The following is a 14,269-nucleotide window of genomic DNA, read 5'->3' as shown; positions in this document are numbered from 1 at the left end:
GTAGAGCTGCCTCACTCCTGGTGTAGAGCTGCCTCACTCCTGGTGTAGAGCTGCCACCTGTCCAGTTTTGCATCAGATAGTTTGCTTTTTAACTGGGCTGTCCAGAAACTTAGAATCATACAGCACAGAGACGGAGGCCATTTGGCCCATCGTGCCTTGTGCCGGCTCTTTGAAAGTGCTATCCAATTAGTCCCATTCCCCTGCTCTTTCCCCATAGCCCTGCAAATTTTTCCTTTTCAAGTATTTATCTAATTCCCTTTTTGAAAGTTACTATTGAATCTGCTTCACCTGCCCTTTCAGGCAGCGCATTCCAGATTATAACAACTGGCTGCGTAAAAGAAAAATTCTCCTCCTCTCCCTCCCCCTCTGGTTCCTTTGCCACTTCTGAAGTGTTAAAACGGAAACTAAAGGTCAGGATCTCTCTGAGTCCTGGGTCTGCACTAGTTGTTGTTGGACGATCGTGGGCCAGGCTCCCGATCGTCTCCCCCCTCAAACATCCGGCTTGAAACGTAAGCCGTCAGTTGCTTCCACTTGACATCCGTGCCTCGTTGTGTAGAGGCACTCGTTATCGAGGTTTAGAATCGATCGTCGTCAAACGTCATAGAGCTCAAGCCCGATCCTGAACCCTGTCCCCTCACTTTCCTAACTGCCCCCGGTCTGGTATCAGGCTTTTCGTTAGTTACCAACTCTAGCCTGGTGCAGAGTCACTCCTGGCATGAGTGGAGCCGCAGGAAAGCTCCCCACGGTGGGGAATCCTTTCACCGCCGGTGGTGACGATGCAGTGAATGGTCCGCCCACACGTTTAACCCTTTGACGACCAGAGCATCGCTTTTAGACAAAAACACAGCAAAGCTCGGCGATCCGGGTCGAGTCGGGAGGCTCCCCTGCCTCTGATGAGCTTCTGATTTATTACGTGCGCCATTAGGACATCGTTCTCTGTAGGTGTTATGGAAGAGTAATTAAGTGCGTAAATCGTACCTAGGGCTCGATAATGATGCTCTTCTTTTTTCGTAGCTGTTAAGGCACCAAACAGGAACATGCGAAGGGGCCAGGCAGCTGTTTCCATGCGATGACCAGTGATTTTTTTTTAAAGCCCCCCCAGCCAGTGAGCAGCGTTGGAGCCGACCTTACACGAAAGGTTGACATAAGTTATTTCACAGCACAGAATCAGGCCGTTCTGGCCCCAGCTGGTCTGTGCTGGTGTTTATTCTCCCCGCGAGCCTCCTCCCGCCCCACTGCGTCTCACCCCCAGTGACAAGCTTTGCACGGCCCCTTTTTGCTGCATCTGCGCACGGTTCCACTGGGAGCCCCCGCGCACCCCTCCCTCTCCCCACCCCCCCCACTCCTTGACTTTGCCTCAGGCCATCGGCTACGCTCAGTACAGGGGAGCGGTCGCCTCTACCCCTCTCTCTCTCTCTGTCTAAATCTGAGCTCTCGCCCCGTTCTCCTCCCCCCCCCCCTCGCCCCTCGCCACCCACCCCCCCGTCCCACCCCACACCCTCCGGATCCTACACCGTGTGGGCTTCGACCCACTGGCACAGCCGTCTGGCGTATCTGTCCGGACTGACGGTGGAGAAGGATTGTCCCCGGTACCGGATGGACTTCCACAGGTGCTCCAGCTTCTTGCGGAAGCCGTAGACGGTGAAGACGTCGATGATGCCGACAAAGTAGCGGGACTGGGTCCCATCGATGACGTGCAGCGCGTTCCTGTGGTCGGGCAGCAGTCGTCGGTTCTGAGCCGCCACGTCGCCCAGTTCCAAATCAGCGCTGGCCATCGGGCTCAGCTCGTGTCCGGAGTCCTCCCTGCCCCGGGGGCCCAAGTCCGTGCTGCTCGCCGTCTCGGACCCCGGCTCCAACAAGTCCTGCTGCACCAGCCCCGGGACCGGGGTCCCCGTGGGGGTACTGATGCTGCCCCCGCTGCTCAGCGACCTGCGAGAGGAAGAAAGAGGAAATAGAAAAGAACTTGTGTTTCTATCGCTCCTTTCACCACTTCAGGACGTCCCAAAGAGCTTCACAGCCAATTAAGTACTTTTTCAAAGCGTAGTCGCTGTTGTTAATGTAGGGAAACTGGCCAGCCAATTTCCGCACAGCAAGATCCCGCAAACACCATTGTGATAACGACCAGATAATCTGTTTTAGTGATGCTGGTTGAGGGATAAATATTGGCCCCAGGACACCGGGGAGAACTCCCCCTGCTCTTCTTCCAAATAGTGGCCGTGGGATCTTTTACATCCACCTGAGGGGGCAGTTTAACGTCTCATCCAGAAAGACGGCACCTCCGGCAGTGCAGCACTCCCTCGGTACTGGCACTGGGAGTGTCAGCCTGGATTTTGTGCTCAAGTCTCTGGAGTGGGGACTTGAACCTTCTGACTCAGAGGCGTTGAGTGCGACCCGCTGAGCCAGGGCCAACAGCCAAAGAAATTGTCATTCGAAATCAGCATTGAAGGAGGCCATTTGGCCCATCATGCCTGTGGCTAGATCTTGTTATTTAATACTTTACGCCCGGCTTAATTATGGGATGGCCGGTAGATCCGGGGGGAACGGCCTGAGCCCCTGGGGCTGGTCAGTTTTTTTTTTGGTAAAATCTGCTTACTTCTTGGTGCGGAGAATGACATTGGCAAAGGACCAGCTCAGGCGACCTTCGTCCAGGTGGAGGGGCTGGTGGGCCACCAGGAGACTGTAGTCCAGAACGTTCAGGCCCTTGAGATATTCCGTGTCAACTTCCACTTGCCGGACCAGCCAAGGCCGTTGCTGATCTGGAACAGAAAGTTTCGGGAAATCCAGAGCAAGACAGAAAAAAAAAAATCAAGAAAACCCCCCAGCACAGTCAGAAACACCTGAAGCTAACCTGGGCCGGACGTCCAGACCTCAGTCGGATCGCTCATGATTTAAAATTCTCATTCTCCTGTTCATATCCCTCCCTATCTCTGCAACCGTACATAGAATTACATAGAATGTACAGCACAGAAACAGGCCATTCGGCCCAACAGGTCCATGCTAGTGTTTATCCTCCACGCGAGCTTCCTCCCTCCTCTTTTCATCTCACCATATCAACATATCCTTCTATTCCTTTCTCCCTCATGTGTTTGTCTAGTTTCCCCTTTAAATGCAGCTATGCTATTTGCCTCGTCTACTCCATGTGGTAGTGAATTCCTCTTTCCGATCCTACAACCCTCCGAGAACTCTGTGTTCCTCCAACTCTAGCCTCCTCTGTCCATCCCCCTCTTCCCTTTACTCCACCATTGGCGGCCGTGCCTTCAGCTGACTAGGTCCCAAGCACTGGAATTCCTTCCTTAAACGTCTCCACCTCTCTCTCTCCTCCTTTAAGACACTCCTTAAAGGCCAGGCCTAATGTCTCCTTCTTTTGCTCGGCTCAAATTTTGTTTGATAATCGCTCCTGTGAAGCGCCTTGGGACGTTTTACGACTTTTTTTAAAATTCGTTCATGGGATGTGGGCGTCGCTGGCGAGGCCGGCATTTATTGCCCATCTCTAATTGCCCTTGAGAAGGTGGTGGTGAGCCGCCTTCTTGAACCGCTGCAGTCCGTGTGGTGAAGGTTCTCTCACAGTGCTGTAAGGAAGGGAGTTCCAGGATTTTGACCCAGCGACGATGAAGGAACGGCGATATATTTCCAAGTCGGGATGGTGTGTGACTTGGAGGGGAACGTGCAGGTGGTGTTGTTCCCATGTGCCTGCTGCCTTTGTCCTTCTAGGTGGTAGAGGGTTTGGGAGGTGCTGTCGAAGAAGCCTTGGCGAGTTGCTGCAGTGCATCCTGTGGATGGTACACACTGCAGCCACAGTGCGCCGGTGGTGAAGGGAGTGAATGTTTAGGGTGGAGGATGGGGTGCCAATCAAGTGGGCTGCTTTGTCCTGGATGGTGTTGAGCTTCTTGAGTGTTGTTGGAGCTGCACTCATCCAGGCAAGTGGAGAGTAGTCCATCACACTCCTGACTTGTGCCTTGTAGATGGTGGAAAGGCTTTGGGGAGTCAGGAGGTGAGTCACTCGCCGCAGAATACCCAGCCTCTGACCTACTCTTGTAGCCACAGTATTTATATGGCTGGTCCAGTTAAGTTTCTGGTCAATGGTGACCCCCAGGATGTTGATAGTGGGGGATTCGGCTATGGTAATGCTGTTGAATGTCAAGGAGAGGTGATTAGATTCTCTCTTGTTGGAGATGGTCATTGCCTGGCACTTGTCTGGCACGAATGTTACTTGCCACTTATCAGCCCAAGCCTGGATGTTGTCCAGGTCTTGCTGCATGCGGTTACGGACTGCTTCATTATTTGAGGGGTTGCGAATGCAACTATCATCGAACATCCCCATTTCTGACCTTATGATGGAGGGAAGGTCATTTATGAAGCAGCTGAAGATGGTTGGGCCTAGGACACTGCCCTGAGGAACTCCTGCAGCAACGTCCTGGGGCTGAGATGATTGGCCTCCAACAACCACTACCATTTTCCTTTGTGCTAGGTATGACTCCAGGCACTGGAGAGTTTTCCCCCTGATTCCCATTGACTTCAATTTTACTAGGGCTCCTTGGTGCCACACTTGGTCAAATGCTGCCTTGATGTCAAGGGCAGTTACTCTCACCTCACCTCTGGAATTCAGTTCTTTTGTCCATGTTTGGACCAAGGCTGTAGTGAGGTCTGGAGCTGAGTGGTCCTGGCAGAACCCAAACTGAGCATCGGTGAGCAGGTTATTGGTGAGTAAGTGCCGCTTGATAGCACTGTCGACGATGCCTTCCGTCACTTTGCTGATGATTGAGAGTAGACTGATGGGGCGGTAATTGGCCGGATTGGATTTGTCCTGCTTTTTGTGGACAGGACATACCTGGGCAATTTTCCACATTGTCGGGTAGATGCCAGTGTTGTAGCTGTATTGGAACAGCTTGGCTAGAGGCGCAGCTAGTTCTGGAGCACAAGTCTTCAGCACTACAGCCGGGATGTTGTCGGGGCCCATCGCCTTTGTTGTATCCAGTGCACTCAGCCGTTTCTTGATATCACGTGGAGTGAATCGAATTGGCTGAAGATGTTAAAGGCACTATGTAAATGCAAGCTGTTGTTGTTGAACCCATTCTACTAAAGAGCTGTTGCAAAATATAACTGGAAAAATTAGACTTCCCGAGTAATCCCAAAGTGTGAAAGGGACTCCCTTCCTCTCAGCCAGGCTCACCATTTCCCACCAGAGGGTTGAGTTTGGGGTCCTTGTACTTTCTGCAGTTTGAGAATTTGACTTCAGTTTAAAGAAACAATTTGGAAATATAAAATCTGGAATCTGTAAAAGTGACCACGAAGCTGTCGGATTGTCGTAAAAAAAACATCTGCTTCACTGATGTCCTTTAGTGCCGTCCTGACCCGGTCTGGGCCTATATGTGACTCCAGTCCCACACCAATGTGGTTGACTCCTAACTGCCTTCTGCAATGGCCGAGCAAGTCACTCAGTTGTATTAAAACCATGACTGGTTCAAGAAGACCCACCTTCTCAGGGCAACTAGGGATGGGCAATAAATGCCAGCCTTGCCAATGATGCCCACATCCTGAGAATAATAATAATACTGACCCAGTTCAGCAGGATATCTCTCCCCCCCTGCCTCCCTCCTCACTGTGCTCTGACCGTGAGCCCTGACCAATTCCAGTTTGATCATCAAGTGCAATAGATTCTCCTCCACGTTTCGTTCTGAACCTGATCCAAGGTCACACTGCATCTCATGGCCCACCCTCCCTCCTCACACATGGGGATTGACATTTTGCTGCACAAATGCTGCTGCTCCCATATTAAATACTTCCTCAAATACCAGATTGTATTTGGAGGTGAGTTAGTAAATGTTTTTTTTAAATCATTCCATTTCTACAAGTTTTAGGAGTTGATAATCAGCACTGAACATGGTCGATCCCCACATATCACAAGTTACTGTCTGGTTATCCACACTAGAGACATAACTGTACATTCAGGAACTTACAGACTCAGAGTGTAATGGGATTGGAATCATAAACTCAGGGTGTAACGGGACTCGTATCTTACAGACTCAGGGTGTAATGGGATTGGAATCATAAACTCAGGGTGTAACGGGACTCGTATCTTACAGACTCAGGGTGTAATGGGATTGGAATCATAAACTCAGGGTGCAATGGGACTCATATCTTACAGACTCAGGGTGCAATGGGACTCGTATCTTACAGACTCAGGGTGTAATGGGATTGGAATCATAAACTCAGGGTGCAATGGGACTCATATCTTACAGACTCAGGGTGCAATGGGACTTGTATCTTACAGACTCAGGGTGTAATGGGATTGGAATCATAAACTCAGGGTGCAATGGGACTCATATCTTACAGACTCAGGGTGCAATGGGACTCGTATCTTACAGACTCAGGGTGTAAAGGGACTCATTTTTTTTTATTCGTTCATGGGATGTGGGTGTCGCTAGCGAGGCCGGCATTTATTGCCCATCCCTAATTAGCCTTGAGAAGGTGGTGGTGAGACGCCTTCTTGAACCACTGAAGTCCGTGTGGTGAAGGTTCTCCCACAGTGCTGTTAGGAAGGGAGTTCCAGGATTTTGACCCAGCGGCGATGAAGGAATGGAGATATATTTCCAAGTCGGAATGGTGTGTGACTTGGAGGGGAACGTGCAGGTGGTGTTGTTCCCATGTGCCTGCTGCCCTTGTACTTCTAGGTGGTAAAGGTCGCAGGTTTGGGAGGTGCTGTCGAAGAAGCCTTGGCGAGTTGCTGCAGGGCATCCTGTGGATGGTACACACTGCAGCCACAGTGCGCCGGTGGTGAAGGGAGTGAATGTTTAGGGTGGTGGATGGGGTGCCAATCAAGCAGGCTGCTTTGTCCTAGATGGTGTTGAGCTTCTTGAATGTTGTTGGAGCTGCACTCATCCAGGCAAGTGGAGAGTATTCCATCACACTCCTGACTTATGCCTTGTAGATGGTGGAAAGGCTTTGGGGAGTCAGGAAGTGAGTCACTCGTCACAGAATACCCAGCCTCTGACCTGCTCTTGTAGCCACAGTATTTATGTGGCTGGTCCAGTTAAGTTTCTGGTCAATGGTGACCCCCCCAGGATGTTGATGGTGGGGGATTCGGTGATGGTAATGCCGTTGAATGTCAAGGGGAGGTGGTTAGACTCTCTCTTGTTGGAGATAATCATTGCCTGACACTTGTCCGGTGCGAATGTTACTTGCCACTTATCAGCCCAAGCCTGGATGTTGTCCAGGTCTTGCTGCATGCGGGCTCGGACTGCTTCATTATCTGAGGGGTTGCGAATGGAACTGAACACTGTGCAATCATCAGCGAACATCCCCATTTCTGACCCCTTATGGTGGAGGGAAGGTCATTGATGAAGCAGCTGAAGATGGTTGGGCCTAGGACACTGCCCTGAGGAACTCCTGCAGCAATGTCCTGGGGCCGAGATGATTGGCCTCCAACAACCACTACCATCTTCCTTTGTGCTAGGTATGACTCCAGCCACTGGAGAGTTTTCCCCCTGATTCCCATTGACTTCAATTTTACTAGGGCTCCTTGGTGCCACACTCAGTCAAATGCTGCCTTGATGTCAAGGGCAGTTACTCTCACCTCACCTCTGGAATTGAGCTCTTTTGTCCATGTTTGGACCAAGGCTGTAATGAGGTCTGGAGCTGAGTGGTCCTGGTGGAACCCAAACTGAACTTTGGTGAGCAGGTTATTGGTGAGTAAGTGCCGCTTGATAGCACTGTCGACGACACCTTCCATCTTACAGACTCAGAGTGTAATGGGGATATCTGGTCTTGATCAGCTAATTCCCATCTGCTCAGTGGCGAAACAGCATCACATCCCAGCCCCTTCCTCAACTTCAGAAATAGGGGCAACGATAGTGGTGGCATGGGGGGTAGGGTAGGGGGGATTTAGAGATAGAGAAGTGAAAATAGCTGCAGACAGATTTAATATTTGCGAGTAGAAGAAGCTGAAGGCTGATCCTTACCCAGAGAGATGGTGTTTCCCTCAAAGTTCAAGTCTTTAAGCACCACGATGACGTTGCTGCCTTCGGGGGCGGGTTCTGTCCATCGACTCACCTGGCAGCCCTTGATGTCGTAACTGGATAAAACAGTAACGTTACTGAACAGGGCTATTCTGGTCACACAGCTCGGTGCTGCGGGAGAGCAGTGGGATTTGGCGGGGGGGGAGGTGCGGGGTGGGGGGATACAGGACATTCAAAGACGGCACCTCAGGTTGATAAGGACGTAAAAAACGCTGATGGGATTTTAAGTTTTATCACTGGAGGTGCAGAATCTTAAAGTTGTTTTCGTATCTTCGCGATCTTCCCTTGGGGAATAGTGGAAGGATTCGCAGGCTGATTAACAGTCTGACAGGGTCCTTCCATGGCCGATCGGGCGATTAGTCCTGCCCGGCACGAAACTGAGACCTGAACTGAAGTCGACCTTCAAACAGGCACTGTTGGTGAAACTTCATTCAGTATTTAACTTATTCTAACACATAGAATAATTCTTGCAATGGCTACGTACCGGGCGAGGATTCGCTCATCAGGGTAAAACACACTCTGCATCACGATGAAGTATTTCTGCCAAAAAAAAAAGAGAAAGTTTTGTTTTCAGAAAGTCACCGCACTGAACTCCACGGTAGCAGAGCTGACCGAATCCTCCTGTCCTGCTCCCATCCTGTGCTTAGGACCCGCACATATTAAACAATCCATTAACAATGTATTGGCAGGGCCGTCTGCCACAGGACAGGAGAAGCCTCTCCAGGATGCAGGTTTCTATGGTAACATCTAATATTTTTTTATATAAATATTCATTCTCGGGATGTGGGCGTCGCTGGCAAGGCCGGCATTTATTGCCCGTCCTCCAGTTGCCCCTTGAGATGGTGGTGAGCCGCCCTCTCATTGAGCCGCTGCAGTCCCGTGTGGTGAAGGTGCTCCCACAGTGCTCGTTCCTTCACCGTCGCTGGGTCACAATCCTGGAACTCCCGACCCGACAGCACTGTGGGGAGCGGCAGAGAACACTGGGGAACGTGGCTGAGTCTCTGAGCAACCACATCAGCCTGCACGCCCAGGCCTTAAAAGACTCAGTGAGATGAATAACTTCCTGCGCCCGCTTGTTCAGATCACAAGGTAAACATTCAGAACAGACGCAGTTGACGGGAACATGCTCCCTGGATCTGACAGTCGCTCGATATGAAGGAACGCTTCGACAAATTCGAAAAAAATCAAACAATTTGGAGCCGCAGCAATTTACAGCACCGAGGGAGGCCATTCGGCCCGTCGTGCCCGTGCTAGGGCTTTCCAGAAGGGACAGTAAGACCTTAACCTGAGCGCCATCAATCTGTAGCACAGAAAATATGTGACTGCCAATGAATTTATTTCTCTTAAAAAAAAATTAGTTCAGATCCTGTCGGGGTGTAAATTTGTCTTTGTCATTAATGCGAATCGGGCGGAGTGAAAAACGGGCTGCTGATTCGCCTGAACTTAATTCCCCCCCTTTAGGTCTAAAAGATGGGAATTGATCCTTAATGAAGCTCGGCCCGCCATCCCTCGTCTCACCACCGGGGAGCAGTGCTGCTACAGGAATTATTCTCTCTGACTCTAATTAGTTGAGCAAAATGTGGAGATGCCGGTGATGGACTGGGGTTGACAATTGTAAACAATTTTACAACACCAAGTTATAGTCCAGCAATTTTATTTTAAATTCACAAGCTTTCGGAGGCTTCCTCCTTCCTCAGGTAAATGAGGAAGGAGGAAGCCTCCGAAAGCTTGTGAATTTAAAATAAAATTGCTGGACTATAACTTGGTGTTGTAAAATTGTTTACAGTTTAGCAAAAGAAATTGGTCTCAAGTTCAATTGACCCTTCCACGTCCACCACTCACAAAACAACAGCAAGTGCAAATTTACTGAATACACAAAATTGGCAGCAACGGAGGAAACTCCCCTCCCGGGTGTTTTAACAGTCTGTGAGGGAGTAGAGATATATCATTCTGGGGAAACAGTAACTGTATTGAGAAGTGTAAACAATTTTACAACACCAAGTTATAGTCCAGCAATTTTATTTTAAATTCACAAGCTTTCGGAGGCTTCCTCCTTCGTCAGGTGAACGAAGGAGGAAGCTTCCGAAAGCTTGTGAATTTAAAATAAAATTGCTGGACTATAACTTGGTGTTGTAAAATTGTTTACAATTGTCAACCCCAGTCCATCACCGGCATCTCCACATCATGTATTGAGAAGTGCAGTAAAAACAGAGAAATCTTGCTAGCAAACTAAACGAGCTCAGTGGCAGGAAGCATTTGCAAATTGGTACAGAATTTGAATCCTGCATTTTAAAAAAATCTCAATTTTGTCCCATTTGGATCAGAGCAGTTATTTTATCATTTCTATTTTATGCTCGCTGCCTTCATTCGAAGTCCCTGATATTCTGCGATTATCCACCAGGGGGGGTGGGGGAGCAGCTCATTTGCCTCGCTCTGCCTGTAAGGGACGTACTGCCCCATCAGCCCGTTCCTTTATAAACTGGAACCACATGAAGAGAGAGGCAAACACGCCTGTGCAGCCCCTCCAGACACAAAACCCGTTACCTCTATCTCCCTTTGTGTTTTTTTTTATTTTGCCCCTCTCACGCCCTCCTCTCCTGTCACCCAGTCACCCCTCCAGAGTACGTTGCCCTCCCCAATCCCCTCTCCTGCTGCTGTCCCAGGCTTCGATCGCCTCGGCTTAGCCTGGGCTACCTTCTGTGTTTCTCTCAGGCTTCTCCGAGAGGGCCCATCGAGGCACTCGTCGCTGCCTCCTTAAGAGCGGCGACCCCAACCGCCTCTCACGCCCACCTCCCCGCCCAGCGTGACACTGCTGAGTGCTATTTTTAGCACATCTGTTAAGGCACTGGCATTAATTGGCGGCTGTGCTGCGTTAACAGGTATTAACCAATTTTAAACATCCTTGTTAAGATGACAGACAGGAAACTGCGAATGCATCAAAATGTGTGAGTAAAAAGGAGCTCAGAAGGGATTCAACCCAGTGATATTAATCCATCTTCCTGCTGAAGGGGTTAATTGCCGAGCCATTAACTATTTCTGGTGGGAGCCAGTCCCACGAACCCACTACTGTGGGGAGATAAAAGTCTTCCAACTGGAGACTTTTCAAATCCCTCCATGGCCTCGCCCCTCCCTATCTCTGTAACCTTCTCCAGCCCGACAACCCTCCGAGATCTCTGCGCTCCTCCAATTCTGGCCTCTTGCCCATCCCCGATTTTCTTCGCTCCACCATTGGCGGCCGTGCCTTCAGCTGCCTGGGCCCTAAGCTCTGGAATTCCCTCCCTAAACCTCTCCGCCTCGCTCTCCTCCTCTAAGACGCTACTTAAAACCTACCTCTTTGTCCTAATATCTCCTTGGTGTTAAATTTTGTTTGATAATCGCTCCTCTGAAACGCCTTGGGATGTGTTACTTCATTTAAGGCGCTATATAAATGCACGTTGTTGTTGTTGTTGTTGTTGATTTTAAACCTGGGCCCTTCAGCTCCCTGCTCACATATTAGGCCAACACCTGCTCACTTACATATCACCCATCCCTCCCCTCCCGATCTTCTTCAGCCCGACTGTCTCTTCCAGCCCTGTCCCTGATCCATCCTTGCTGCTTCACTTTGAATTGGCTCCAGTGAATCACCTTTTTGAAGGTAAAAGAAAGAACGGACTTGTATTTCTATCGTGCCTTTCACAACCTCAGGACGTCCCACAGCATTGCACAGCCAATGAAGTACTTTTGAAATGGAGTCACCGCTGTAATGTGGGAAACACAGCAGCCAATTTGCGCACAGCAAGATCCCACAAACAGTAATGAGATAAATGATCAGATAATCTGTTTTTGAGTGACAAATATTGGCCCCAGGACGCCAGGGAGAACTCCCCGGCTCTTCTTCAAAACAGTGTCATGGAATCTTTTACATCCACCTGAGAGGGCAGACGGGGCCTCGTTTTAACGTCTCATCCAAAAGACGGCACCTCCGACAGTGCAGCACTCCCTCAGTACTGAAGTGTCGGCGGATTATGAGCTCAAGTCCCTGCGAGTGCGTCAGTATTTGCAGGAGGTCCCTGCAACTGAGTGTATATTCAGAGGGGGGGTCCCTGGGACTGAGTGAATATTCAGAGGGGGGTCCCTGGGACTGAGTGAATATTCAGAGGGGGGTCCCTGGGACTGAGTGAATATTCAGAGGGGGGTCCCTGCGACTGAGTGAATATTCAGAGGGGGGTCCCTGGGACTGAGTGAATATTCAGAGGGGGGGACCCTGCGACTGAGTGAATATTCAGAGGGGGGTCCCTGGGACTGAGTGAATATTCAGAGGGGGGGACCCTGCGACTGAGTGAATATTCAGAGGGGGGTCCCTGGGACTGAGTGAATATTCAGAGGGGGGGACCCTGCGACTGAGTGAATATTCAGAGGGGGGTCCCTGGGACTGAGTGAATATTCAGAGGGGGGGAACCTGCGACTGAGTGAATATTTAGAGGGGGGGTCCCTGGGACTGAGTGAATATTCAGAGGGGGGGGTCCCTGAGAGTGTGTGAATATTTAGAGGGGGGGTCCCTGGGACTGAGTGAATATTCAGAGGGGGGGTCCCTGAGAGTGTGTGAATATTTAGAGGGGGGGTCCCTGGGACTGAGTGAATATTCAGAGGGGGGGTCCCTGGGAGTGTGTGAATATTTGGAGGGAGGGTCTCTGGGAGTGTGTGAATATTCAGAGGGGTGTCTCTGGGAGTGTGTGAATATTCGGGGGGGGGTCTCTGGGAGTGTGTGAATATTCGGGGGGGGGGGTCTCTGGGAGTGTGAATATTCAGAGGGAGGGGGTTCTCTGTCCTGCTTTGAAACACCTAGACACAGAGTCCAAGAGCACCAGAAGATATAAACTCCAGCACAGCGCGTTATCACTAACCACCGGCGGGAATAAACTAACGTTAAAGTCGGGACGAATTCCAGGTCGAAGCCTGTTTCGTAACGCAGTTTGAAGCTGCCCTGACCGCCTGAGCCAGCGCTGGCAGAGATGGCGGAGGTTGGATCCTTGCCCTGGCGAACACAGCACAGTACAGTTTATTACAGTGGATGCAGATGTAGCCTCACCTTCCCCTCGTGTGGTATCTTGATACTGTGCACACCTACGAGTAAGAGAAGAGAACAATAGCAGCTAAACTCAAACAATTACTCCTCACAAAAACATTCACAGATTCATGAATAAAAGACATAAAATATCTACAGCTGGAGAATGGGCCCGAGACAGTGTGAGGTTATCAGATTTCTGCATTTCTCGGCTTGTTGCCCCATTATTTTTGTTGCTATATATTAATAAAAATTGTTCTTTACAACGATTGCACTGCTTTCCTTTAGGGTAGCTGATAGAATAGGGGGTCCCTGGGAGTGTGTCAGTGTTTACAGGGGGTCCCTGGGAGTGTGTCAGTATTTACAGAGGGTCTCCAGGGAGTGTGTCAGTATTTACAGGGGGTCCCTGGGACGTGTCAGTATTTACAGGGGGTCCCTGTGAGTGTGTCAGTATTTACAGGGGGTCCCTGGGAGTGTGTCAGTATTTACAGGGGGTCCCTGGGAGTGTGTCAGTATTTACAGGGGGTCCCTGGGAGTGTGTCAGTATTTACAGGGGGTCCCCGGGGAGTGTGTCAGTATTTACAGGGGGTCCCCGGGAGTGTGTCAGTATTTACAGGGGTTCCCTGGGAGTGTGTCAGTATTTACAGGGGTTCCCTGGGAGTGTGTCAGTATTAACAGGGGGTCCCTGGGAGCATGTCAGTATTTACAGGGGGTCCCTGGGAGCGTGTCAGTATTTACAGGGGGTCCCCGGGAGTGTGTCAGTATTTACAGGGGGTCCCTGGGAGTGTGTCAGTATTTACAGAGGGTCCCTGTGAGTGTGTCAGTATTTACAGGGGGTCCCTGGGAGTGTGTCAGTATTTATAGGGGGTCCCTGGGAGTGTGTCAGTATTTACAGAGGGTCCCTGGGAGCGTGTCAGTATTTACAGGGGGTCCCTGGGAGCGTGTCAGTATTTACAGAGGGTCCCTGTGAGTGTGTCAGTATTTACAGGGGGTCCCCGGGAGTATGTCAGTATTTACAGGGGGTCCCCGGGGAGTGTGTCAGCATTTACAGGGGGTCCCCGGGAGTATGTCAGTATTTACAGGGGGTCCCCGGGGAGTGTGTCAGTATTTACAGGGGGTCCCCGGGGATTGTGTCAGTATTTACAGGGGGTCCCCGGGGAGTGTGTCAGTATTTACAGGGGGTCCCCGGGGAGTGTGTCAGTATTTACAC

General features: G+C 50.5%; 1 protein-coding gene across 1 annotated transcript in view; it reads right to left on the bottom strand.

Annotated features, from left to right (window-relative positions):
- Positions 1-1,508: 1,508 nt before the first annotated feature.
- The window catches only part of pip5kl1 (phosphatidylinositol-4-phosphate 5-kinase-like 1), a 55,467-nt gene continuing 42,706 nt past the window's right edge, over positions 1,509-14,269 (bottom strand). The window contains exons 6-10 of the mRNA XM_067969906.1: positions 13,084-13,118; positions 8,500-8,555; positions 7,959-8,071; positions 2,594-2,756; positions 1,509-1,929 (exon numbers count right to left, since the gene is read on the bottom strand). Coding sequence (XP_067826007.1) covers positions 1,509-1,929; positions 2,594-2,756; positions 7,959-8,071; positions 8,500-8,555; positions 13,084-13,118 — 788 coding nt within the window. The remainder of the gene's footprint in view (positions 1,930-2,593; positions 2,757-7,958; positions 8,072-8,499; positions 8,556-13,083; positions 13,119-14,269) is intronic.

This window comes from Heptranchias perlo, chromosome 31, assembly GCF_035084215.1.
Source record: "Heptranchias perlo isolate sHepPer1 chromosome 31, sHepPer1.hap1, whole genome shotgun sequence".
In the NCBI taxonomy this organism is placed as follows: Eukaryota; Metazoa; Chordata; class Chondrichthyes; order Hexanchiformes; family Hexanchidae; genus Heptranchias; species Heptranchias perlo.
Note: the sequence above shows the minus strand (reverse complement) of the source record. Positions and strands in the feature narration are given on the sequence as shown.